Here is a 26,036-nt window from a genome sequence, read left to right as displayed (position 1 = left end):
GGTACTTTTGTGAAACAAGGAGAAGGGGTGTCACTGCATCATACCGTGATGACTCTTAGTTCGATTGAATTTTTCCTGCCCGTCAGTCAGCACAGTTCGGTATTTTTTTGTACAATTGCTCTCTTTCAGTTATATGAATTCTTTGCTTTGTTATAGCATTATTGTTGGAGGTTCCATTGGGGGAACTTTCTTTTATGGAATTTACTTAAATTCATCATCAGCTCACTTTAGCCAAGGGCTTAAAAGAGAACTACTAGTATTGTGACCTCTCTTTTTTTCCCATTGCCTGTTGGATTTTTAACATCATTTTCATTTTTACCCATTATCAAATTTTGACCAAACTTCACAGGAATCATTCCTAGGAATAGAGGAAAGTCGTCCAGATGGTACATGGATACAATCCTATAGACAAAGTACATAATGTATACTGTGTATGTAGACATGTGTGCGCTGTATGGGGGAGGTGGACAGTTATTGTGGATGCCTGATGGTGGCCCCTTTGGTAAAATTAACCTTATTATTTTCCTCATGCATTTTGATCAGATTTGGCAGCAGTCATCCTTTGATGTAGGGAATGCAGAATTATCAAAAAGGTACATGTGGTTCCCATGGGATCTTTGGAAAGGGCAGGAACACTAAATGTCAATCATCAGGGGACATCTTCTACTGACACTGTATAATCTAGGAAAAGAAAAAATTGTGTATTGTGTGCGTACTGTAAAAGCCACTCTCGGTAAAGAATAATATATTGTTGTTACTTGTTTGGTTCCTGAAGAGGTACAGTAGATACAATTTTGTGACACCATGAGCTGGTACCATTGGGAAGTTATATCTAATTGAAGCTCTGGGATTGTCAATTCTGCCCCCCCCCCCCCCCCCCCCACCAGCTTTTGTTGGATGATATAGTGTCAGGTACAGGAAAAATAGGTGGTCATGACAAATTTTCCAGAAAGCATGTTTCATAATGCATTGAAGGTCTGCATTCTACTGCACATTGCTTGTTATTCAAGGTAACAAGCGTTCCGAAAAATTAGAATACATTTTTTTTTTTTTTTATTGCATTATGTTCTTAGTGGAGTGTGGCAACCTTTGCTGGCCAGTAGTTAATCAGTGCTTTGCCTGTTAATTCTCAAGAATGTTGTGGAAAGGATAGGTAATGACAACGGGTCTCTGCTTTCAACCACTAATCGTTCCATCACAGTCCTTGCACAGGTTTATGGCATATTTTTCATTGAAAGAATGTGCACAAAAAAAAAATGATTCCGGCACATGTGAGTTTATAGGCATGATGCCGGAATAGCGGTGAATTATGATTTCCGAACATTCAATTTCCACTCAGTTGAGTAGTGAAAGGGAGTTTGCCGCCAAAGTTCTGTGGTATTAGATCATGATCTGAGGCAGGGAGTATGCTTGGGAGGGGGAAAAAAAAAAGTTTTGATCAACTATTCTTGATGGGTTGGATGATTCACATGCGATATAACGTGGCACAAAGTTAGGTTGATGTGAGTGGATTAGGCAGCGGAAATGGGCCTTTAGGAAGGCGGAAGCTATGAGCCAGCAACTCTGTCAGACACTCGCACGATGGGTAGAGGGAATGTCTAGTGGTCTATGTGTGCCGTGCCTGGTGATGACCCAAAAATAGATTTTCTCCTCTGGTAAGCCTCTTATCCGTAGTGCAGTCATATGAAAGTGTGCTGCTTTTGTATATGGACTCCCTCAAGAAGAACCTAGAATAGTTGAAGCAATATATTGATCCACGAGTTCTAACATAAATGATTTAACTTGTCGCTCGCATAAAACTTATGTCTTCGGTTGATTTTATGTCTGATATTCTGAGGATTTGTTCATATTTTTTTGTTTTTATAGAGCAATAGATGATCTTGCATTCGTTGAAATTGAGTGAGCGTTTCGTTACTGTTAAGCTACTTATACAATTGGAGTGCCCTGAAATTAGATTTCTTTTTCTTTTTCCATTGATGTGTGATATTAGGAATATTTTATGAAATTGGAGAGTATTTAGAATTGTGAATTGATTATGTGTTCACCAAGAGATACATGCATTTCTTTGTAATTTTGTTCTATTTGTTTCTCATGTATTGTGTGGGTGAAATCGTGTTAGCGAGCATAGGTGTCATTTTCTCAATGTGGCAGGCTTTAGTTATACTGTATGGTTCTTTTTGTCTCGGGACTACTTGTTATTTAATATATAATACACTAAATTATAGCAACAAAATTTTGCCATGTTAATGAAAAAAAAAATGTTTTGTTTTGCATGTTCACAGAGGGTAGCATGCCTGTTCAGTCTGTAAAGGGACAGAATGCAAGAGAACATGATAGAGCACAGTTGCATGTACCATTCACACAGTTACATAACTTCAGAGTGACATGTATGATCACATCATGGTTTGGTGACAATGTTTTTGCATGTTCCATCAGCCCTTTTCACCCCCATCCCCTGGGATTGTTGGATTGTGTCTGCTGTTTATGCAGGAAGTATGCAGTAGAACGAAATCATGTGACATAGGCCTACTCCTAACAGACTGTAAGGCCTGAGCTATGCATACTTGTACAAGTTATCTGTCTTCAGATAAGAATTTTGACACTGACCATTGAACTTTAACACAACAGTCTGTCATTAGTGGTGTTATGGCTGTTTGGGCCAAAGCTCATGCATTGTGCAAGTTGTGTTACTCAGCGTGGGTATTGTGTATAGTGGTTAAAGTTTTGTTTATGGGGAGGTGGGGGAGGCAGTGGAAAAAATTACTGTACTTTGTGAGTCCCTTCCAAGGACATTTTGTCAACTTCCCTCTCTTCCTTTGCTCCTTGGACCAACATTATTTTGCCTTTACTAATGCCAGTCTCACTGGAGCAGTTCGTAAATTACAATGTGCTGTTTTAAGCTTTTGTGGAGAGGAGAACAGTGAATGTTTTAAACTTTGTCTTCTGCGTCATGAAATTTGTTAATGTTCCAATCCGTCTTTTTAGCTTTTCATTGCCAATCTCGACAGTATTCCGACCATGGACGTATCCAGCAATGAAAGGTTTCATGCATGTGACTGTTTTGTGCATCAATTACAATATACATGTATGTGACTGTGAGCTGTTCATATTACATGTAGCTTTCTGAATTTTTGAGCCATATTTGAGTCAAATGTTTATGATGGTGGTGGTTGTTGTGATGAGGCCAGTGATAAGGCTAGTGATGATTACCATTACCTCATTGTATGGCATTCTTGCCTCTCCCCTCCCCCTACAATGAACAAACAAACTTGCCCAATCATGCAAGGCCCCAAAGTATTTAACATGCAAATGTGCATACATTATGTACAATTTTACTTGCTTTCTAAGGAGTTTTGACTGCCCATTGCAATTAGGCTGGGATATTGAAGCACTCAAGAAAAAGGAGAGATCATTGTGATTACCTTGTATGACCATCATGGTTTCCATCTTCATTCAATACTTTTATTGTAGATATCTCTAAGTCTAAACTGTGTCCATAGTGGCCTTGCATGGAGTATAAAAGTGCAGGCCAGTTCAAAGCATATATTGTGTGTGTACATGTAACAAAGACAGTGATGAAGATAAATTACATCGTGCTCTTTTATCTTTGGACCGCTCTGTGTATTCAGGGATGCATTATGAAAGCCATGTCAATACAAGGAATCTGGTATGGTGTGCTGGGTTGCAAGTAAACAGTTTAAAGGGCATCATACATTGCATACGTGTATATTGTACACGTTGTGACAGTGTGCCTTGATACCCCGTAAGGCTTTCAGTGAAAGGAGGCGCATCAAAGGAAGGGGAGCCTTGGTCAGTACAAGTGATGTAATGAGTGGAGTGTACTATCATGCTTTGGCTCCATAATCTGCAGTCAGATCAGCAACAGAAAATGACTCGAAGTAATGTCACATGGAGTATACGGTATCCATGAAGATCTGTTGTCCCCTCTTTACTAGAAATAAAAATACCTGGTGCATTTTTCATGTCATAGAAAGATTTACATGTGAAATTGTACTAAATATTTTCCCTTTTTGTCACTGTTGTATCAAATGCTATGGGTGGGTACAAACTGTACGTGATTGATGTAAATAATACACATTGAGACACATTAATACAGACAGTGTTAATATGTCTCTAGAGCTTTCACATACTCTCCAAGTTGTCATTTTCAAAATTGCAACATCCCATTCTCATGCCATGAGGATAAATATTGCAATTTGTAATTTTATCAGCGTGCAAATATTTGATGAGCTGGACTCTAACCCAGTTTGTGTTGTTTTTCACATTTTCAGTTGTTAATGCCATTGGCATTGTAAATGCTCTTTCTTGCACTTTGTTCATTGTACTGTACTTACAATCTCTTAATCGCAACAGTGAGATAAAAAGAAAACTGAGAGCCTACAAGTAGTTGCTTTTATGGCATCAAAGTCGTTCATGAAATTCTTTGCATTTTATACTACAGTGGTGTGGCTCAGAGTAGAAAGAGAAATACAGTTCCAAGTTTTTGTAGCACAAAATGTAAGTTAAGAAATTATCTCCAGTGGAAAACCCCGAGTTAGAGCTCAAAGTTTAGAGTTGATCCAGTCACGTAGTATATTTCCTTCCTTCCATATCCCTTTGTGTCACCCACTGAAGGTGGAGGCAAGTCTGAAGGACCCAGTCTGTCAGCTGTCCATCTCTAGAGCATCACAAATACACAAAACTTTTCCCTCTATACCCAAGTCCTGTTCTCATTGTATTCAAAGTAACATGTTGATTGGGCTCGCAATCAGGATTAGGACCAAAATTTTGAAGTTTTTACAGCGTGAAAAGAAATAACGTGCTATTTTGCATGATTTAGGTCGCAATTCAAATTGCGCTACCATGTGCGATTTATTGCAAATAGACACAAAGATGTAAAGTGAGGATTTGGACCACACACACAAAAAAAAGAATAAGAAATTTGATATCTCTCAATGCACTGCACATATTGCTTCTTGCTATTTTGACCAGCTGTGGTGCGCTGCGGTTACTGAATTGGCAGTGTGATGTAGTGAGCATGTATGCTATTATGTACATGCGCAGGTCAGCTCTTTGCAAATAATCAGGACTCAAGCTACTGTACAAAATGTTTTACAGTAAGAACAATGAATAAAAAAGATGTGACCCTGATCACTACCCAAACTGAAATTTTTGCGATGAGAGTGGCAAACGTTTCAAAAATAACCTTGTAGCAGCTACCCTCATGACGTGAGCCTTTCCAAGGTCACTTTTTGAAGGTGCAATGGTCATGTCATATCGCACTTTATAACACCCTGCGAGGCTCTCTTTGCTGACATGTAACTTAACAACACTTTAATTTGAACAGCAATAGTGATACCCTTCAAATCCCAGGCTACTTGCTGTAGTTCCTTTTTTTTTTTATATATAACTTTGGTGTTCATAACAATACAGAAGATTGGACATTCAATGTTTTTAACCATGGAGAGTAACCGGAAAAAGAAAAAGAGAAAACAAATCTGTTATCTTTTAAGTTAAATCTCTAAGACATGCATTGCCTTGGATTTCAGGCTTAAAAGGAATTATGATTTCTTGCATTCAGTTCTGAAACATTGTACTTCATAAAGTGTCACTTGTCATGAGGGAAAGGTACAGGTAGATTGCGATGGGATAATACAGAAATTGCATGCATAATAATATGCTCAACAGTATATGATGCATACACCTGTACTAAAGACAAAAGGTCTCTGACAATATTATACTATGGTACATTGTATGAAGGTTAGATATTTCAAGTCCGCCCATAAATGACCATTGATTGATAACATGCATGGTTCAATTCCGTTCACCTTAGACTACTAAGGTTGAGGTCACTGTAGTCTAGTCTTTAGACTTGGTGAATAAAAGTCCAGTGATCTTTGGTGTGTATGTGAAACAAAATGAGAGATGTCTTGATATGGGTTCAGAAATTTCATTGTCAATGTTTTTAAAACATTCAAAATTCAGATATGGTTTTACTGTGGTTCTGCCTGATGAAAAATTGTAGCCTGTATTTCTGTATTATTCCAAAATTTTGTATTGTTGCTTTGCATTGGTTGCCCATGCATGTCCATGATATGATGAATTTTGACCAGTCAAATCTTCTATAATTTTTGGGGAGGTAATAAGTATAAATTTGGATTTATTGTACATGTTTCTTAGAGTTGTTTCAAAGCATTTATTGAGTAGGAAAATAGTAGTTACTGCTCAAATATAGCAAAGTGTTGTGATGTTTGGAATATCATTTTCATTTTCAAGGCTGTCATTTCCAGTACGTGTACCTCCAAAATTGTATGTTGATTAGGTCAGATAGTTGTATTTAAACAAAATGGATTTTCACAGATAGGCTTGTGTAATACACATGTGTATTTGGCATACTTTATAGTAAAAGAAGGGAACTTTTTCCCCCATTCTGCATGGTGTAGGTTACAGCAGTATGTGTAGTCAGTTTTCTGATGAATTTATGAACATCTTTTAAAAAAAAAAAGTTTTGTGGTGATATGGAAGTCTGATGATATAGACTAGCTGAGTCATAGCTGGAAGCATAGAAAGGTGTGGAGAGGACATGCAGGAAGTGTAGTAAGGCTGGCTAAATATCCCTTTAATTACATCCAAAATAGCAGCCCCAGGGACAATCTAGTCTTGTACTAGACTGGTCTTTAGATTGCCAAAATAGAAAAAGACGGATCAGGTTTTGCCGTAATTTTTTGCAATCCAGTGTTGGGATTTTATGTCTCTTATAAAATCCTCACCAATAGAGTTTCTGTATTTATGATGACAGACATTACACTTGCACTAAAAGGCTGTACTCCAACACTGCCGTGATTTACTCCTGTGTGCAAGGAGAGAAAAACAACAACCAAGTGTCTGAAAATGTAGACTTTGTCTTACCAATAGCCAATAGGGATGACTAATAGTTCTACTCGTCTCTCATGTCACAACTGTAGAAAGTAGGTTCATTCAGTTGTGCAGTGTTCACAGGAAAGTCGGCCTTTGCCCCACGCAAAATCCCGTCGTGGTAAAGCTCTCGAGTTTTTTGTACACAGTGAAATTCATTTCCAGTACTATTTATTGTTTTATTTGTGTCCATGGAAACATTTTGAGTACCTCCCACTGTGCTGCATATTCCTCAAGTATTCAAAGAAACTGCCTAGTTCAAAGAAATGCTACCTTTTGAAGGCTGGTTAGGTGAAATCAACAAGAAAACTGCATGATAAGGCTGTTGTGGATTCTTGTGTGTTCTGGATATTCTAGTGGACAGCAATGTCATCTCACATTGAGTCAGAGTGCAGGCAGATATCCTAGCTCGACGCTGCTTGGGATATACGCCAGTTTGCACTTGCAATTTGTGTTAATCGGAACCGCCGTGTGTGGAGTCTGCTTTTCTCTCCTCAACTGGACTTCCTATTCCCGTCTGCTGTGAATTTGTTTTATCAGATGGGATCAATGTACAGATCACTGAGGATGTGAGTTGTCATTGTATATCTTGCATGGTTTCCCTGCAGTGGGCACATTGCTACTTGTGCTATACATAGTGGCTGTCAGTACCAAGTGGATTTATAACTAGGATGGTAGGAGAGACTGGCTCTCGTATGGCTCAGTGGATTAATGTTACTGTAAATGTCACTCTGTGTTTGCAATATAAACCAATGCTTGTGTATGTCTACGTGGTGTTTGTGAGGTGCATTTTGTCCCCCCCCCCCCCCCCCCCCCCCCCAAAAAAAAAAAAAAAAAGTGATTCCCTTTAGGTATGTATGTGTGTAGAATTATTTGCAAAGTGTTTTTAATGTTGGATACTAGTTTTGGAAAAAAACAACTATAAAGGCAAATATAAAAACATTTTCATTCACTTGTCAAATGAAAAGACCAAGTATTACTGTGTAAAGAGTCATTCTGTTTATGTCTGTAGTTAGTCTATTCTGATTTATGTTGAGCAGTGATGTTTGGAACTTAACTACGATTTATTTATTTTTTTTTTTGTATTGTTGACAACTTGTATAATGTAATACCCTGGTCAGTTAGCGAGACAAGGAATGTACTTCCAAGAATTGGGACTGTCATGGCTACATGCTGTGCTGCAGCTCTGTTTTATGGAAAACTCTTCCACAACTGAAATGATTGCAGTTTCAATAAAATGCAATGTACATCATCTTGATTTTAACATGATGTGGCTCTAGCTGGCTTTGATTTTAGCATATTCTGCAATGATAGCAAGTTACTGGTGTAACAGTTGTGGATTATGTGAGTGTAAACAAAACTTCAATTTGCATTTTTGTGTGAGAGATGAGATTGCTATGACTGGCAAACTAATGTTTAAAGGGAAGCTCTTTGCCTTCTTATTTTGGACCAGTGCTGTGGCCGTACAGGTCAATCAGTGTGTGGCAGAAAGAATGCCATTGAATTTGTGAATATCAGTATGTTTTCGTTCTTCTGGGCAGATGAAAGGTGCTATAGACATTGTCCTTAATAATATGCTTTTCTCTTTTCTTTTTTGTGTGCAGGCATGCTGCCTCAGACACCTTCGCCATGTTTTGGAGGTTTGGAATGCCAACTACGTCACATATTGACACGCTACTAGAAAAAGAGGTAAGGTTCTTAATATATTGGGATTTCCCAGTGTGGGTGTGTTGAAATTCTTTTTGAGAAATGATGCATGGAAAAATTATTTTATAAAGGGGGGATGTTGTACAAAGGGGTGAAAAGGAATGTGCAAAACAAGGGAAGTAGGTTGTGCACATATAGTGTAGATGCTTGTAGGCAAAATTTTACAGAAATCAGTTGGTGTATGAATGCCCTCATTACATTATTTGCTTTGTGGCTTAGTGAGTTGTAGCTAGTATGGAACATCTTCAGCTGGCCAGCCATGTTAACCATCGTAATACAGGAGTGTATGAGCTGTTATTTTTCTTCTTTTTTTATCCCTTTGAAATGAGAGATGGAGGAGGGTGAGAATGACTTTAAAATTTCTTTTGTTTTGTGGCATCAATGTTATAAAATTTGCTGCCTTGTAACTTCTTGAGCATTCCATAGTTAAACCGGTATTTCCCTCGGGTTGGCTCATCAATTAGAAAGTGATGGGATAATTACAATTTTGTGGCACCCATCAATCAGCCGAAGATTATATGATTCATATGCTGCCGAGGAAGTAATTCATTTGGTGCCGCATACAAAGTAAGATAATGAAGTGGAAGTCATATGATATATGTGGGCTTAGTGCCCTCATTCCGCTCGTCTTCGTGTCTGTGAAACCCTTGTTTATCCTGGAGGTTGACCTATACATGGCAAAGCACAAGATGATGTAACTTTTGTAAGCTCAGCCACAACTAGTAGATATTGGGCAGTTGCAGGATTAGCACAGCATGCCTTCTTTTGACCCTGACAGCCCGTCCACTGATGACACAACATCAAATCACTTGCAACCTGCGGGTATAGGGCCTATGAATCACTATTGGTGACCACCGTGGCCCGAAGGTGGTACAATTTAAACCGTGGTTTAAACCGTGGACAATTTGTATGGAGCGCCAAGCGTCGCATGGCATATTTCCTTGCAAAATCAGTCATTTCGTAACGAAATGACAGCATATTGTAGATGAAATGATCATAAATGACTGATTTCGTAACGAAATAGGCCATGCGACACTTGGCGCTCCATACAAATTGTCCATGGTTTGAACCATGGTTTCAATTGTAGCGCCTTCTTGAATTTGGGCCCTTGTGTCCAACCAATTCTTTTTTCATGTTCGGATTTATTATGACACATTATGTTAGTGTAGAAAGAAGTTAGACAGTTCTCCTTTTCTGCACAATTTGTTACCAAACTGGTGTAATTATCTTATCAGTCTCTGAATATCTTCAAAATATCTTGTGCGTGTGTGTGTTTTTAAATGAATAATGATGCACAAGAAATGCCCTGTATATCAAATATTGTAGAGATTTCATAACTGACTGTGACTTTGATTAGGAAGGGATTATCAATCAGAAATATTTGGGGGATTTATTTTGTGTGCAAAAGAATGAAAGAATGGATACAGTTGTGATGCAATGACATCTTTGCCTCATGTAATGTGCAGTCACAAATATTTGGGGGATTTATCGTGTGTGCAAGAGAATGAAAGAATGGATATGGTTTTGACACAATGACATCTTTGCCTTAATAATGTGCATGTCATCACAACCAAATACCACTGTTTTGGAATACATGACACATCAAAATCCATACCCTATTTTTTGTAACATGTCTATTTCTAATGAAAATGTGGCTATTCATTACATTTGACTCTAGTTAAATCACATTTAACATGGAGTTTCAGTCCACTTAAATACCTACTGCCAAATGCATTTCTGAAGCAAGGGCCACGTGAATACCGAGTTGCATGCTACTCACAGGTGAAATTGACTCCTGTGCAATTGCTGCATCAGGTGGTTCTTCCAGAACACCTGTACAAAACCATTGTGCCCTCTTTTCTCCCCCTCTCTTTTTCCCGCTCTCCCCATCACGTAAATGGGATTAAGCGTTCCTGATGGAGGGGATATCAGTGTAAATGATGCGATTTCCATTCCTAACTGAAGAAACGGAAGACTCACATGCAGTCATATCCTGAGCGTTGGCTCGGTCTTGCTAGAGCCTGGTTTATTGCTTTTCAACATGACACTTAATGTCGCAAACCATATCATCATGTACCTGAGCATCTCCCAAGTTGTTATTACTGAACTGTAGAGACTTCGCTTTATGTGTTTGTTTTTGTCAATATTCTCTTATCCACTATTGCAAGAACAAAATGATTGCATATTGTATTATTGCCATTACTCTTTTGCAGGAGTTTGTTGTATTGAGATGTAAGAGTATTTTGAGTAGAACCATGAAGGTCTGCCAAGATGTTTAAGGGAGCTAAAAAGTAACTTCATCTATTTTAAAAAAATTATTTGTGAATAGTAATTTTGCTGTTTTTTTCCATTGATTGCTTCTCCAAAGCAGCGATGAAAGGAGCAGGTGAAACCTCACTGTTTGTTGGTTGATTGGTTGGTTTAGGGGAGGGAGAGATCTATTCTCAAAGACTACTGCACTGGCACCCAGTTGATGATGTTCTTTATCTCATGATTTTTACATGCTCTCAATTTATTCTGATTGAATATTACAGTATTGGTGAAATGCCTGAGAGTGATAACCCTTTAAGAAAGCAATTTCATCTGATTCATCTATGTGTGCTATTATGTTTTTTCACGTTGCTTTTCATTCCAATCAGGATGTGAATCTTACAGAAGTACTAGAGGAAGACGACGTATTGCAAGAATGCAAAGCACAGAACAAGAAACTAGTTGACTTGTAAGTAAATTTTGACCCTTGTAAAGGAATGCCTGTATTTCAAGGCTTGTAGATGATGGAAGTATAACACTAGCTCACATGTATAAAATGACTGTCGATGGCAGCTCAATGTCGTAATTTGTGATAAAGAGATCACAGTGATAAACTGGCATTAATCTGAAGAAGTTGGTGCAATGGACCTCAGATTTGAATTTGCAGTAATATCAATAGTTGTCACTTTGGCATGTTGATTGTAGCTTATAGAGCACATGATAGACAAAATGAATTGCCAATTTGAATTGTTGTTTGCAATACAGTTTAGGAGCTGCTCTGAGTTTCGGAAGCAGGAGACAAAATTTTTGTGGAGAACAGTGAAGCACCACTGATTATTATATCAAATAAATCATATCAAGTCAAATCATTCGGAGACCATCCCGTACATGCTGCTAGGTGTTGATGTTAGATTATATCCATTCATGTACTCACACAGTTACCTAAAAATCTGTAAGATGACTCAGTGTATAATGTAAGTGACTTGCGGGCCTTGCTGTTATGTAATACTAATTAATGCGAGGATAGACTGCTAGATGTGGTAACTCTTAATTGTCGCCTGAGGTGTGAAAAAAAAAAAAAAAACGGTCTGTACTCGATCAGGTCCCTGTGACAGCGTGTTCTGATGCTTTATTGTGAACCAGTGCATATTTTAGTTAGGTGGTCAATGTTAATTTGTATTTCTTTATCATCAAGTTGTTGTAAATGTATATGTTTCAGTGGTTATGTTCTATGTAAAAGATGAAAATGTGAACAAGAGCTTTATGTAATTTAAGGTATTTCCGTTGTTGCACCTTGGGCTATGTTTACTTATTCCAATAATCATACAATGCATGAGGAATGTAAAAGTGTATGTTAATGTGCTTTGTAAGTGCTTTTTTGGTGCAACTTTCACTTGGCCATTCAGTGATCACATCTTACAGCAAGATATCTTGAGCAACCTTAAAGTGCAACAGCCATTCAGAGTAGATTAATTGTTTTCTCATGTTATGCTGTTTATAAGAAGAGCTGGAGAGAACTCAACTTTGAAAAACTTACTGTAAAGCAAGGTATTTTCTCATGAATTTTTTGTTTTTTGTTTTACATGAAATTTTTGTGAATAAGAGCGGACAACCTTTTTTCACGGCATGAAATTTCCGCAAATTGTCACGGGCAGTAATGCATACAGTGTAGACAAGAACTTTTTCCTGCATTTTTTTGGCTCGTGAAATTCATTCATGAAATTTGGGATATTAAAATGTGCACAAATATTCCTGGTTTTACAGTGCTGTCTGGAATTTTATGAAAGACTGAATCAGAACTAACTGTAAATAGTGCTTTGTACATGCTGTTGGTGCCAGCAAAGTTGTCAAATCGATATTACCAAGCCACATAGTAAAGGAAAATGTCTTAAGTGATAGATACGTAGGCTAACATTAAATGTGTTCATTGCAGAGATGTTCAGATTTGCTAGTAAGAAATTCATTCACTACCTGTAAACATGCTTTGTTTGTGTTCAGCCTTGTGAGGACAGATGTAATAGAGGAACTAGTCAACCTGATCACAACTGAACCGTCCCAAGACATCCATGAGTCAGTACAGTACAAGAACCCCAACATGGCCTGTGAGCTCCTCACAGCTGATGTAGCTGCTATATGTGACAAACTCGCAGATACCGAGGTGAGTGGGTATTTAAATACCTGTGTGTGATGTTCTACACCAGTAAACTTTCCCTTTATGAGAGTCTGTGAAATCTATTGTATCTTATTATAGGGAAAGCATTTTGTCATTGAATTAGCTTTGATAGATAGAAGCTGAACAGAGAGAACTACATTGTAATGACAAGTATCCTATGTGTGTCTACACAGAAGGGCAGTGAGGGACTTGGGGAGTGTCCAGCTACACATTGTGCTTGTTGACTCATTTTCTTTTTTCCAAACGTGCAGTTTTGTTATGATGTATTCAATTTTAGAATTAATGATTACCAAAGTTGAAGAATGTTAATGTCTTGAAAAGATGTACCTGATTGTAATTTTATTGGGTTAGTTTATTTTTTTTTTCTTTCCTTTCGTGCTATATTATCTTGTTAAGTGACAAAATGTATGTTTTGCAGTATCTAACATTGATCATGCATCGAAGCATGCGATATTTACATGGCATCAGAATATTTTAACACCGAGTATGCCATGTCTTCTCACATCTGCAGACGGCATTCACTAAACTCTGGTCATTTCTGGACAAGCCGGCACCACTCAACCCCCTTCTAGCAAGTTTCTTCAGTAAAACAATAGGCTCCCTGTTGTCAAGAAAACCAGAAGTGGTTGTGGAGTACATCAAAGGCAAAGAAGACTGCATAGGTGTTCTCCTGTCACATCTAGAAGTCTCAGCAGTCATGGACCTCATCCTTAGGCTAATTACCTGCATCGAGTCACCCGAAATTAGGATAGCATTCCTCAATGTAAGTCCACAAGTCGGTTGTGTCGAGCTACTCGTATCAATTCTAGTATTGCTGTATACCATCAGAACCCAAAGGACATAACACTTCCATTTCTAAGGAATTTGCACTTTCTGGTTCTCCATTGACAGTTCATCATCATATCCTACATCCATTGATAAATTCATTCAGTCATTCATTTATTCATTCGCCTTATTTATCAGAATTATGCCTTCTGCAATCAAGACACTTACTGTAAAAATGCAGTTCCTTACCATACCAATGTGCACAGCAACATGTCACTAGCTTTTGAAAAGTGTTGTAAAGAGTATAGGAAAAATGGTAACAGACTGCGATGTCACCAGTGTCATTTATCAATTTTTCAAGTCAGTTACCTTTATGGCATTTCCATGCACTGTCACAAGAAAGATGACGCATAAGAGTGTTTTTGTAATATTATTTTTGCTATATATACTGTATAAGCTGTTATTTTTGTCACAGAGGTCACAGACATTTTTGCGAGATGTTGTTTTTTGCCACTTGACACCGAGGATATCGTAGGTGCACTATTACCTTAGCATATGACGACCTTTTCGCGTGTAAAATTTGCAGTCCAATAGTGATTCGTGAAATATAAATGCTAGCGAAAATAACAGCTTGTACAGTACTGTGTCATCCAAGGGATTTCAAAGTGCGACATATCATTTCATGTATGTATGGTGTATATGTAGTATATATGTTTGTATACATATATGTGCTGATATTCATACTTTACCAACTTTTCTTGGTCTTTTCTCCACCCCCCTTCCTGGCAGTGGTTAAATGAGCAGAGATTCATTCAGAGACTAGTAGATCTTATAGACGCTGAGCAGTCAGAGGACACACACAGCAACGCAGCACAGACGTTATGTGACATTGTCAGACTCTCCAGAGAGCACATGTCACAGCTGCAAGAATGTGCCGAGAACGATCCTCTCCTCACTGCTGTAGAAATGTGAGTGCATTTGGTTTGTAAAGCTTGTATTTCCCTTTTGCAAATGTCACAAAATTTTGCATGGCGGAAGAGAAGTGTTTCCCAACATCATATGTGACCCTGCACCACACAGACCAGACATGAATTTTTAGTTAAGACCATATTCTGAAAGAGCAGACTTTAAGCTTTAAAATGATGTATAACTCTAATCAAATGGACTCTCCTAACCTATCTAAATACTGGAAAGAACATACAAACTCAGGAAAAGTGTGAACTGAGAAAAGAGGCTCTGAAGTACAGTGTCTATTCAAGCGTTTAATCTTAGCCTAACCACGCTGGCTGTGTGATGAATGGGACAAAAAACAGGAAGTAATCCACCAGAGTAACAACAATGAAGAGATTATCAGATTAAACTGAAAATAAGCCTGCCTCATTGACACATTCTTTCCATAATTAATGCCAACTTTCAAAGCAGTAGCATTACCTTTTCAATAGTTATTAGAGTTGAAAGTGAAGAGTGTGTACAAGGTTTTTCAGAAATGAAGAGGGGACTCTAAAGACACTACTAATCACACTATTCTACCAACAATGTTTGAGATAAACTGTTCAAAAACACACTTTCCTGCCCATTTTATGATCCCAAATTTTAGCATAATGTAAAAGAAGACTTACTCTTTCAGAAAATATGAAAAAGTCAAGATCGGCTAGGTTGACCCATTTCACTTATTTTCAGTCCTCACGCAAAATCAGCGTGTGCGACTTTTTGGTGGTTTTGTCATGCACAGTCACATATATGAAATCTTAGGGTAATGATTCCAGAGTTTTGAGGAAAACGAAAAATTAACCCCACATGACTCAAGAATATGCCCCTTTTCTGTATCAAGAATAACAATTGGATATTTTCTAGGTGTGAATAAATTCAATGGAAGTCTTTAGAATTTGTACATCCTCAATCATTGGGAAGTTTCCAGTTTTATTTGAGGGAAATTCTGAATTATCTACCTCTACAATATACCAGCATATAAAAAGTATCTTATTATCGGGATTGCTGTGAAAAGGGGCATGCAATCCTTAATTCAAAGTTCATTTAATTTCCATCTGTGGCTGATAGACAGAGCAATTAAGTTGTTCTGTCCATGCTTTTGCACAACTTGTTACTTTACAGGTGTGGTGTCATTCTGAATTGATAAGTTCCATCAAAAACTTGACAAAAGACTGATTGTGTGTCTGACGGAAAACATCATTTAGTGAAGTGAATAGGTGTGGTGAAACTTAATTCAGTTATTTGCCTCAACTTTGCGATTACTAAAGAATGAAAAAAAAATGAAACGCTTGTTGTTTTTTATAACTTCCATTCTTTGATTAATGTAGTGAGTCACATAGCACTTAATGTGTAAATGTTTATATTCTATTTATTTATTTTGTTGGTTTTGTATATTTCACAGGGAGGAGACAGTGTCAGAGCTGCTAGAACACATGTTCAAAGGAACATTATCAGAGTCTGCAATAGTCAATGGTATTTCAATTTTGCTGTCATTACTGGAGTTTAGGAAACAAGGGTGAGTGGTCTGTTTCATACGCATTCAATCTTCATCTTTTATAATGCTGTTGAGTTTTATTCCAATGTGTGCTGAGGGAGAGAATATAGTTTGTTGCAATACTGTACAAATACAAAGCTTTTCTTTTTACTTCTCTGGAAATGGGAGAGTTTATAACAAGGTCTCAAAGCATCTTTTGTTGTTTGAATTGCAATGGAGTATTACTGTACAAGCTGAAATTTTCGCGGTGGTTTTATTTTCGCGAATTTCGCGAATCGCCTTTGAACCGCGAAATTAACAACACGCGAAAATGTCCTCCAAGTAGCAATTCGCGAAAATATCTGTACGCAAAAATTTCAGCTCATACAGTATGTGAAGGCATCGCCTGTGAGTACTAGTATATGGAAGGTTTAAGCAACCTGCATTTAACCTCCGTTGGTGAAGAACCAGTAGATGATATTGAATGCCGCTCATACTAACCTTGACACACTGCTTTAGAGTGAGTAATTGCAGCTCAGGTAATTATTTGTTTACACCTGTCATTTCTTGGCTTGTACGTCTTCCTTCTGCTGGGCTTTATCGATGCAGACAAATAGGCCAACTGTTGCCCCGGTTGCGGTTGCAATCTCGGGCGTGTCAGTGGCAAGTCATCCATTCGTAGCGCAGTGCTGCATTTGTTTTACCCCGGCCTTTTCATGGGGGGGGGGGGGGGGGGGGGGGGGAAGGGTATGCGGGAATGTGTGATCACATGTTGCCACATGTGTGTGTGAATTATAGCCACAACAGTAGGCTATTCTGAGGTTCTGTATGTTGATAGCTATGCATGGGCCCAAAGCTCTCTCAAGATTTGTGATTTTGCTCTGGGATCTGATGAAGAAGGAAAAATGAAGTGATATTTACCTCTGCAACATCACTTTGCCACAACCTTCCAGCTCATGCCTCATGCTCTATTATAGCCCCTGAGAGAGTCTTACAAATGAGCACTAAGTGCTCCCCTCCCAAGTATTCCAGTGTTTGCGGTAGTCCTTGCTGTAAACCACGACACGTCATTGCTTGTAATTGGGACTCTCATCCCGCCTCGCGGATGATCCCCACAAAGATGATGAGGCTGTGGATTTGAAATAGGGATAAGCCTGCTTGTTGATAACTTGTGGAATGGAGATATATTCCTCAGAATGAAAAGAAAAGGGAACGTGGATTTGAGCAGTCTACTTGACCTACATTCCTTCTACTTCATATGGCGTTACCTATAGCAGAATTTGAGATTGAGGAGTGTGTGAATGGACAAACAAACTCTTCTATCTAGAGTAAAGTTTTTAAAAGACAAAAATTGGTATGAAGATGTCGTGCACTATCAGCTTTTATTAGTTGACATGGAAAAGTACTTAGTAATTGCACAGGGTACCTCTCTTAGAGTCAATCTCAATTTTACTGTAAACTTCATGAAAATCATCAACCCAAGTACAAGGAAGGTTATAAGTCATGCTACAATTAGAAGATAATTCATAAGCTACACTGACCTGTAACTCTGAAAACTATGTTCATGGGAATTTTGATTGGACAAAAGTTTAAATTTCACTTCCCCTCTGCAATCTTCTTTTTGTTGCTGAGAACAAATTATCTTTAATGAGTTTTTTGTGCTATGCTTTCATATATTGTGAAAAATGAGGAAAGCATTAGGTATGTCAGATTTACCTGTGCTCAGTCGCCTTCAAGGTTGATTGCTATATTCCATGACAAGCATTAGCATTTTGCATTGTCACTGGAAAATTGAGCACTGCATGTTTATACAGCTAACTTCGTTTGGAATTTACCACTGTTTCATTGTATAGTTTTGTTTTATACTCAAAGTCTTTGCATAAGAGGACCTGTAAATCACAATCTGTACAGAGTCATCCCAGACGAGATAAGGTGTTGACATATGTAATTCATCATGAGATCTATTGTTACCCTCATTACCTAATGTTTGAGATTTGTGCTTTCTTATATCTTTATATGCACAGGGCTGCCTGGGCGCTGACCTTTGGTCCTGATGGCCAGGAGCAGATGACCCAGCTCGATGCGGAGAGACTAGCCAGGGGTGTGTGTGGTACTCTGAAGTCTGTCGTCAGCAGATTAGCTGACATGCATCAGTTATTAGAGGATCCAATTAGGGTAAGGACCATCACCACCCGTCATACTATCCACTCATGTTTGCTTACCTTGCTGTACAATGTGCATTGTGATGTTTATTATCGCAGTAGTGGTCCTAACATGAATTTATGTAGCTGATGCTAATACAGAGATGGATGTAAGAGACATGATGCCTTGTTGGCCTTGGGAGATGGCAGTTTGAATGTGAAACGCTTCCAGCGTGACCGCAGTTTATCTTTACGGCAGCAAGGTTGTATTTTATCATTGTTGGTTCCAATGCAGTAGGAAGGCTGACAGTGCATATCTGTTGGAGGTTTTCGTAGTAACTTTTAGCCACAAAACCACCATGAGGTCACAGACAGGATGGGATTAGTTATGTGCATTTTTCAGCTTTTGTATAAGGTTGAATCTATTGTTGATATTCTGTTCCAATTTCAAAGCCCAAAGGGCATAGTAAAATGTTGGTAATGCATGTTATATCTACCTTGTCTCTGTATATGGGGGATGGGGATGTTTGGCTGTATGTATGGCTAAGTTAGTGTAGTGTATAATTGCCATCCTTTCTTGTAATTGTAGGGAACTTCAACAAGGTGAAATTTGAGCATGTTCTTTTTTATTCTGAAGAGCATGACCGTTAAGTAGTTAGTGAAGACATCACTGTTTGCATACAACTGTGTATTGAATTTAAAGGAATGAATATCTCCATTTTGAGCAGACAAACTGTTGCTGTTGAAGCGTGTTAACTAATGATTCCCTCTCATATTTCTCAGAAAACAGCAATGTCGACAACGGTAGGGAAGCTTGAACCGCCCCTGGGCAATGTGAGGTTACAGATCAGCAAGCTAGTATCGTCACTACTCATCACAAACACAGCAGCAATCAATGCAGAGTTGGCAAGACTCGGGACCATCAAGAAACTGCTGGTAAGAAGAAGAAGCCCAGTCCACGAGTTGTGTAGGAACTTAGCCTTTGCTTGTACATGTGACTGTCATTTCTTTTTTTCTTTCTTTTTTAGAAAAAAAAAATAAATATATTGAAGCCAGTTGGTAGCTGTGTAGGATGTTACATGACAAGAATGAGGAAATGGTGAGAAGAGTGAGTTTTGTTTTGTTTTTCCAAGAATATCTGCACAATAAGAAGCTTTGTTTGCTGCAACTTAGCTTTGAATGTGCCCTTGGTAGGCTTGCTATCATTGTTGCATTATCTACTGTGCTGAATGAAGCAAAATGGCCATCTCATTGAAACCTGTAATTAGCTGTCATCATCGTGCATTAGCAGGAAGTGATAGGACAAAGCCTCCTCTTGACAGTTTTGGTTTCAGTTTTATGATTTCTCCATTATGCCCTCTCTGTTGCATTCATTATTGTTCTCAAGTTAATTGCATCCTATGTCCGTTGGGAGGTAATTTCACTCTTGATGCTATAACTCTGACAAGGGTTATATTGACTGATTTAATCTTACGGAGTGCTCAATAGAGGCTCATGCTACAGAGTGTATGTTACAGTTTCAAGAGTGAAAATCGGTTTACATTAAGTGACTTTCCTCTTAACCATACATACATTTGTAAGTCAAACTACTGTGTTCTTAGCCTCCGTTTTCTGTTTTGCTGTGCCGATAGGATCTCTTCTTCACATACGCATGGAACAACTTCTTGCATTTAGAAGTGGAGAAGGCAATCAGTACGATATTGTCGAACAACCCTACAGAATCGGAAGAAGGGAAGACACAGCATCCACTTCTGGTTCATGTAAGCACCCAGATACTTTGTACTTTGCCTCAGAAAAGAAAAATGTTATATAGATGATGACTGGCGGGGAAGGGAACATGCCGAATGTTCCACCCAAAGGGTTTGAAATGCTATTGAGGGACTTATAGCCTTCCGAAATAGCATTTCAAACCCTGAGGGTGGAACGTTTGGTACATGTTCCCGACAACAAAAGTCATCATCTGTTATATTATATGGGTTAGTCAAACCTGCTTTTCCACATTGTATGGAATAGACAAATTTATCCTATCATTTGCTTGAAAAATGTGATCGTTCAATTGTTTGGTATCGTTTGTCATTTGTTACATGAAAATGTTTTCCCATGGGAGAACATTACAAGAATGTTCTGCCCATAGGCGAACATAACCAATGTGCCTCCATCACGTGACTGTGTTTAGCCAATCACTAACTGGTATTTGACTTTCCCATTTGATATGTATGTTTGAAAGACATCTTACTTGCACTTGCCATAAATCACAAAGGTGTATTTTTATATGTCTAGTTTTGTGCCAGAATTTTGCATGACTCTGAGTTCAGGTAACAAACTAAACAGCTTTGACGAGCGTGGCAAAGACAGCTATGTCATTAACTTATTGTGACTGATGCATGACATGATAGCTCAATGACATCATATTCAAAGTAATTGTGAAAACTCTGTGTTTGTGTAGTATTTTTGATTGTGAATCTACAATGTATTTGGTGAACGTGTATACCTTGCCAAATTTTTATTCAGGGTCCCATTTGACTTATTTATCATTGGAAATTAGTGTCTAAGCGTAGTGGTAAATGCATTTCGAGGATTATTTCTTTCTGTCAGCCAGAGTTGAAACAGTATCATCAGGAAGAAAGTGTTTAAACCGTTCAAAAAGATGGTCACATTTTGCACATAATTTGCTGCTTTTGCTGCTACCATACCATGCACATTTCATCTGCTCAGTGCAGCAGTTATGTGAAAATATTAAAAGTAAAAAAAGAAATCTAAATTTTTTTTTTTTTTCCGATTCAATATACAGTATAGATAAAAAATACATGTAAATATGAGCACATTGTGCAAAGGTGCAGAAATACAAACAAAAACAATGAAAAATTGACAAAACAGGAAAGTATTATGAGAAAAAAAAATAAGGAAAACAGATAGAATATAGGTACAATAAAAACAAAATCTCATTGACACTGTGTATGTGGTTAACCAGAAAAAGGTATGCGCGTAGAAAGCCAGAATAGGCTTGTTATGTTGCACATACCCCGTAATATAATCGTTATAAAAACTAACTCGAATGCTATTATGATATGTACCTAAAATCATCTTGGGTGTATAACAGCTCTTCACAGAGTGCAAGCTGATCCCCAGGGTCATGGAGGCGTGGGAGGAGAATGACACACTGCAGAAGCAGGGGCGCTCACGGCGGGGTTACATGGGCCACCTCACCAGGATAGCCAATGCCGTGTCACAGGAGATGGAGAAAGGGTGCAACAGCGAACAGATCAAATCACTCTTCCAGGGTGAGTGGTCGATGTCAGGCTGGCTTCTAGCCACGGCTTTTAGCAACGAGGATAAATTTGCATTTGTGAAGTCTGCTGTGCTTGGGTTCTGCAGCGTCAGTTTGAGGGTAGTCATCCATTTATAAAAGAAACTCAACAGCAACAAAATCACTATGCTGGTGGTCACAGTTTTAACCCTAATCGGGCAGGGCTTTTTTGGCTATGCTAAAACCAGAGGGGGGCGGATTCTTCCCACCCCCCCCCCCCATGATCTTGGCCATCGGTGGTGCGATTGCGACGAAATTTGGCATGCGTGACACCTACGTCATAATCTACAAGATTGTGTCATCAAATTTTTTGAAACAATTTCTGATTTTAAGTAATTAATTATGCAAATTAAGCTCAAGATCATATTTTAGCCTAATTAAAAGCATTGAGAGTCTACTTTTTGGTCTGTAACTCTGTTTTAGCATATTCAACAATTGTACATCACAAAAACTTCCAAAACTCATTTCAATTCTAATGTATTCAGAATTTCTTATGTATTTCTCTGTTTTTCAACTTTTGTTTTTTTCTTTGTTTTTTATTGGAAATTGTCACTGACCACTTTTCTACCATGATTAACGTAAAATTAATCAACGAAAGTGATTAATTGTAAAAATAATCAGGTTTTAATGACTCTAATGACGGAGCACTGTTTTCCATAGGAAATGTACACAAAATCACAAAATGGTGCCTGTTTTGGGGGGACATGCCGTTACAAAAATGGGCGTGGCTTCGAAAAAGTATGCGGGGTCGTTGCACATTTGGTCTCAAAAGTTGCGTGAGACTTGAACGAAGAAAGTTCAGAAGCCTTGCGACGAGACCTTCTCGTGTTACAGAATTATAGCGCGAAACGTCGAGGGGGGCGGATTTTGCCCCCGGCCCTGTTAGGGTTAAAGGCACAGAGCAGCAGCCATAACAAAGTTCCCCTTTGTATAGTGCCTTTGTGTACCTGTGTTTGAAGGGACATGACATGCTAAATGCTCTGCAAGATTCTCTCTGTTTACTTCCTGAAGTAAAACTTAGGCAGGCATGCTCTGTGTTGGATTACCACAGTGTGAGATGTGTGAATGGTTTGTGATGGCACTTGACTATGTCTTCATTACTGTCTCGTTCTTGTATTTTGTTCTGTACAGAATACATTACTGAAGAAGTCAGAGAGAAGTGGAACACGTTTGTCGGAAGCAGTCTAGCTGATGCCAACAAGAGGAATCTAGTAGAATTGGTGAGTCAAAAGGGCACACAGTGACCTCATTATGGGTCCCATGTGAGCACTGACAGTGACGTGCTGTTCATCTTTCTCGTAATTAGGTACAGCGTATTTGGGGACATAGCGAGTTGTCGTTATGTAATATTTAAAGCGTGAAAATACGTGATGGCTTTACCTACCAGTACCTGGGTGATATTGCCACAGTGACATTAGAGACAGAGCTGCCAAGTCTTCTGATTCTTCAGGAGGCTTTCTGAAAGATTGACTATCTCCTCCTAATACATAATGGTAGAATTTAAGAACCTCCCTGATTTGGAACCACTTCTGCCTACTGAGATATATGTAACATGCAGGTATCTCCCTGAATACCCTTTGAAAGCTCACCAATTTTGATGGGTGAATGTTAGCAGCCCTGTAGAGATTATGCCTTTACATCAGATAGGAGAAGAGCAGCAGTCGTTAACTGTGCAAACTCTTCACCACTGATTTTCCGTGCTGTGCCTCTTTTCAGGTTGGTTCACATCCGCTGCATTCGTCGAGTGAAGACGATGACTCAGACTTCAAGGACATTGATTTCGGGAAGGACACTGCTCTCCAGCAGGTGAGAATGCCACCTCTCTTGTTGTGCTCTCTTAGAAGGAGGGGGGGGGGGGATGTCGCAAAAGTGTGTACAAGATCGTGTTGACCCAGATGTCTTGAAACTTTGATAAAATCCTACAGCCAAACAGTGATGGCACTGGGGAAATGCTCCTGATGCAGTCTCAGTTGAAAATGCCAAGGACCATGGGAGGTTGAAGATGCTTGGGTACAGTCCGGTTTTCTTTCCCAACAAATATTCCTAAGGAGCTTGCTGATGGATCATATGTTTCTAGATTTGGGGATGAATAATTATGTACGTGATGACAAAAAAGTTAAGCAAATCTGTCAGTGCAATTTGAATACTTATTGTTTGGTAGATTTTCTTTGTTCAGAGAGAGTTAAGTACAAATGTAAATTTTCTGTTGATGGAAATAATCTTAATTCTGATGAATTAGACTGGCATCACATTCATTCTTGGGGAAAAAAAAAAGATAACATGGTCATAATGTTGTAGAAACTAGTAGTGCATACTCAAAGGATGCTAAGAAGCAAATACAAAATTTCTGTGTGATGAATGCCAGCTATTGATGTTTTTTTGGGTTTTTTTGAAAGTGTAGAAACACTTGTGGAGAACACAATTTTTGTATTACATGTCATATTACTGAATGTCCCTAGATCCTCCATGGCCACAGAATCCCAGTACTGACAGCATGACTTGTTCACGTACTCCGTCACCTATCCATAATTCCTCGCTCCTGTTCCCGTTTGACAACAAAAATTAGCCACAGTCACGTTTGCATGTATCATTGATCACTCACACAACAGTCATATAAATCAGAATGACATTTTTACTAGACTTCGAATTATGGCTGCAGATCATAAGTGTATGAAAGAAAACTTAAAAGCTGCTCAGGCCATCTAAACTTCAATTTGATTTGGTGCATTTTTCATAACGGTAATTGCTAATTACAATTGCCAAGGGACAGGGTAATTACTGGACATTGGTGAACTTTTTATGGGATTTAATAGTACAAGCCTTTTTAATGTGAAACTTTGTAAGATCTTGAGGTAGCTTAGTAGACTCGCAACAAATTATGGGGTTAAGCATTGCTCTAATTGTTTCAGTGTCGATTATGTCCTTAAATATTATGTGGATGTATGTAGAAAAAGCGACAAGTTTTCTCCCTGTGACATTCTTCCAAAGAGACTCGTATCATCCTTTAGTTGATTTCACATGAAGAATGTACATGACAGTATGCATGTCATTAGCTTCTTTGGATTGGAGATTTGCTGAGGGCCTTTTGCGTAAAACTGTTGACCTGAGAAAAACTCGGGTAAGACCTGGAAACTCAGGCTGGTATGATTCCGCCATGACGAACGCAGGAAAAACTTTTGTTAAACTGTAACCCGAGTTTTTTTAAGTAAAAAGTTTTATGTTGCAGGCCCCACATGTAGCACATTGCTGCAATGTAACTTCCCAGTGCCTTCCTCTTGAGGATGAATCCTAGAGTTAACATTTTTGTCCTTTTTCATATCACTTCTGCCACTTCAGACATGAAGAACTATGAAGAATGATTACAGTGGCAGATCTATTGGAATTTGATACCCAAATTTGAATGTCCAGAGAGGGAAAAAAAAACATAAATATAGATGATGTACTGTTACCAATTACCCATCATTGCATAACTTTGCAGTCATTCAGAGATCATTTTCCAACTTTGCCATGTGTGATCCTCATTTAAATCATCTTTCTGCTTTAATATGGAATTATGTCATCAGCAGCATCTAATTCAGAGTGTTCACAGCTACCTCATTTTGATCCGTTTCTTTCAATTTTACTTTAATCATTGCCATGCCTTAAGTTTTTAACACCCACTCTTTCATTTGGCCTTGTTACACAAACAGAGATTCCACCCCCCATTTTATCATTAATCACTTCCCCCTTCTTTGGACATCCCAAACCTCAATACACCCATGTGCTGAGACAATGTAAGCAACACACATAGCATCTCGAACCCTCTCTTTGGCCATGCTGTATGTATGGCAGGCCTTTTCCGATTATCAGATGCAACAAATGACGTCCCATTTTATTGACCAGTTCGGCTTCAACGACGAAGAGTTCGCAGAGCAGGAGGAAAATGTGAAGTAAGTGGAGCATACTTCCCTGTGATTTTTCACCGTGGTTGCTGTGGTTGTGTGGTACTATTAACATGTCATATATATCTGCACCCATTTCTTTCCATTGCTGCTCTATTCAGTGGTAATCCCCTTTTGCCTTTTTCTTTCTCTTGCTGATCATGCCCTTTTGTGTTTATGCTGTTCTGTAACAGTGTAAATATGTGAGTTCAGTTAAATGGCTTTGTGTTCAAGTGTGTACAAATCTTCTTTTGTTTTGCCCAATTTCTGTTGAATCTTACTATTCTTTCCATTCTCAAGACTTCAAATGCTGCTTTTGCTCTCGTACAGCCCTTGACCACCAATGTCAAATGCTCGATCTGCTTTGGCTAGTATTTTCACTTCATCTTTCTTG

General features: G+C 38.6%; 1 protein-coding gene across 2 annotated transcripts in view; it reads left to right on the top strand.

The window, feature by feature from the left end:
• The window catches only part of LOC139725351 (serine/threonine-protein phosphatase 6 regulatory subunit 3-like), a 58,668-nt gene that overhangs the window by 21,289 nt on the left and 11,343 nt on the right, over positions 1 to 26,036 (top strand). For both annotated transcript variants that reach the window (XM_071636438.1, XM_071636437.1), the window contains exons 2-14: positions 8,520 to 8,604; positions 11,262 to 11,341; positions 12,871 to 13,030; positions 13,557 to 13,808; positions 14,600 to 14,778; positions 16,203 to 16,316; positions 18,299 to 18,449; positions 19,199 to 19,351; positions 20,047 to 20,175; positions 21,516 to 21,696; positions 22,854 to 22,942; positions 23,439 to 23,528; positions 25,554 to 25,651. In XM_071636438.1, the coding sequence (XP_071492539.1) occupies positions 8,545 to 8,604; positions 11,262 to 11,341; positions 12,871 to 13,030; positions 13,557 to 13,808; positions 14,600 to 14,778; positions 16,203 to 16,316; positions 18,299 to 18,449; positions 19,199 to 19,351; positions 20,047 to 20,175; positions 21,516 to 21,696; positions 22,854 to 22,942; positions 23,439 to 23,528; positions 25,554 to 25,651 (1,736 nt within the window). In that variant the 5' untranslated portion in view covers positions 8,520 to 8,544. The remainder of the gene's footprint in view (positions 1 to 8,519; positions 8,605 to 11,261; positions 11,342 to 12,870; positions 13,031 to 13,556; positions 13,809 to 14,599; positions 14,779 to 16,202; positions 16,317 to 18,298; positions 18,450 to 19,198; positions 19,352 to 20,046; positions 20,176 to 21,515; positions 21,697 to 22,853; positions 22,943 to 23,438; positions 23,529 to 25,553; positions 25,652 to 26,036) is intronic.

This window comes from Diadema antillarum, unplaced genomic scaffold (assembly GCF_040938485.1).
Source record: "Diadema antillarum isolate AM-2024a unplaced genomic scaffold, OU_Dant_1.0 seq00000035_RagTag, whole genome shotgun sequence".
NCBI classification, from domain to species: domain Eukaryota; kingdom Metazoa; phylum Echinodermata; class Echinoidea; order Diadematoida; family Diadematidae; genus Diadema; species Diadema antillarum.
The sequence above is the reverse complement of the archived record's forward strand: the minus strand, read 5'-3'. Positions and strand labels throughout refer to the sequence as shown.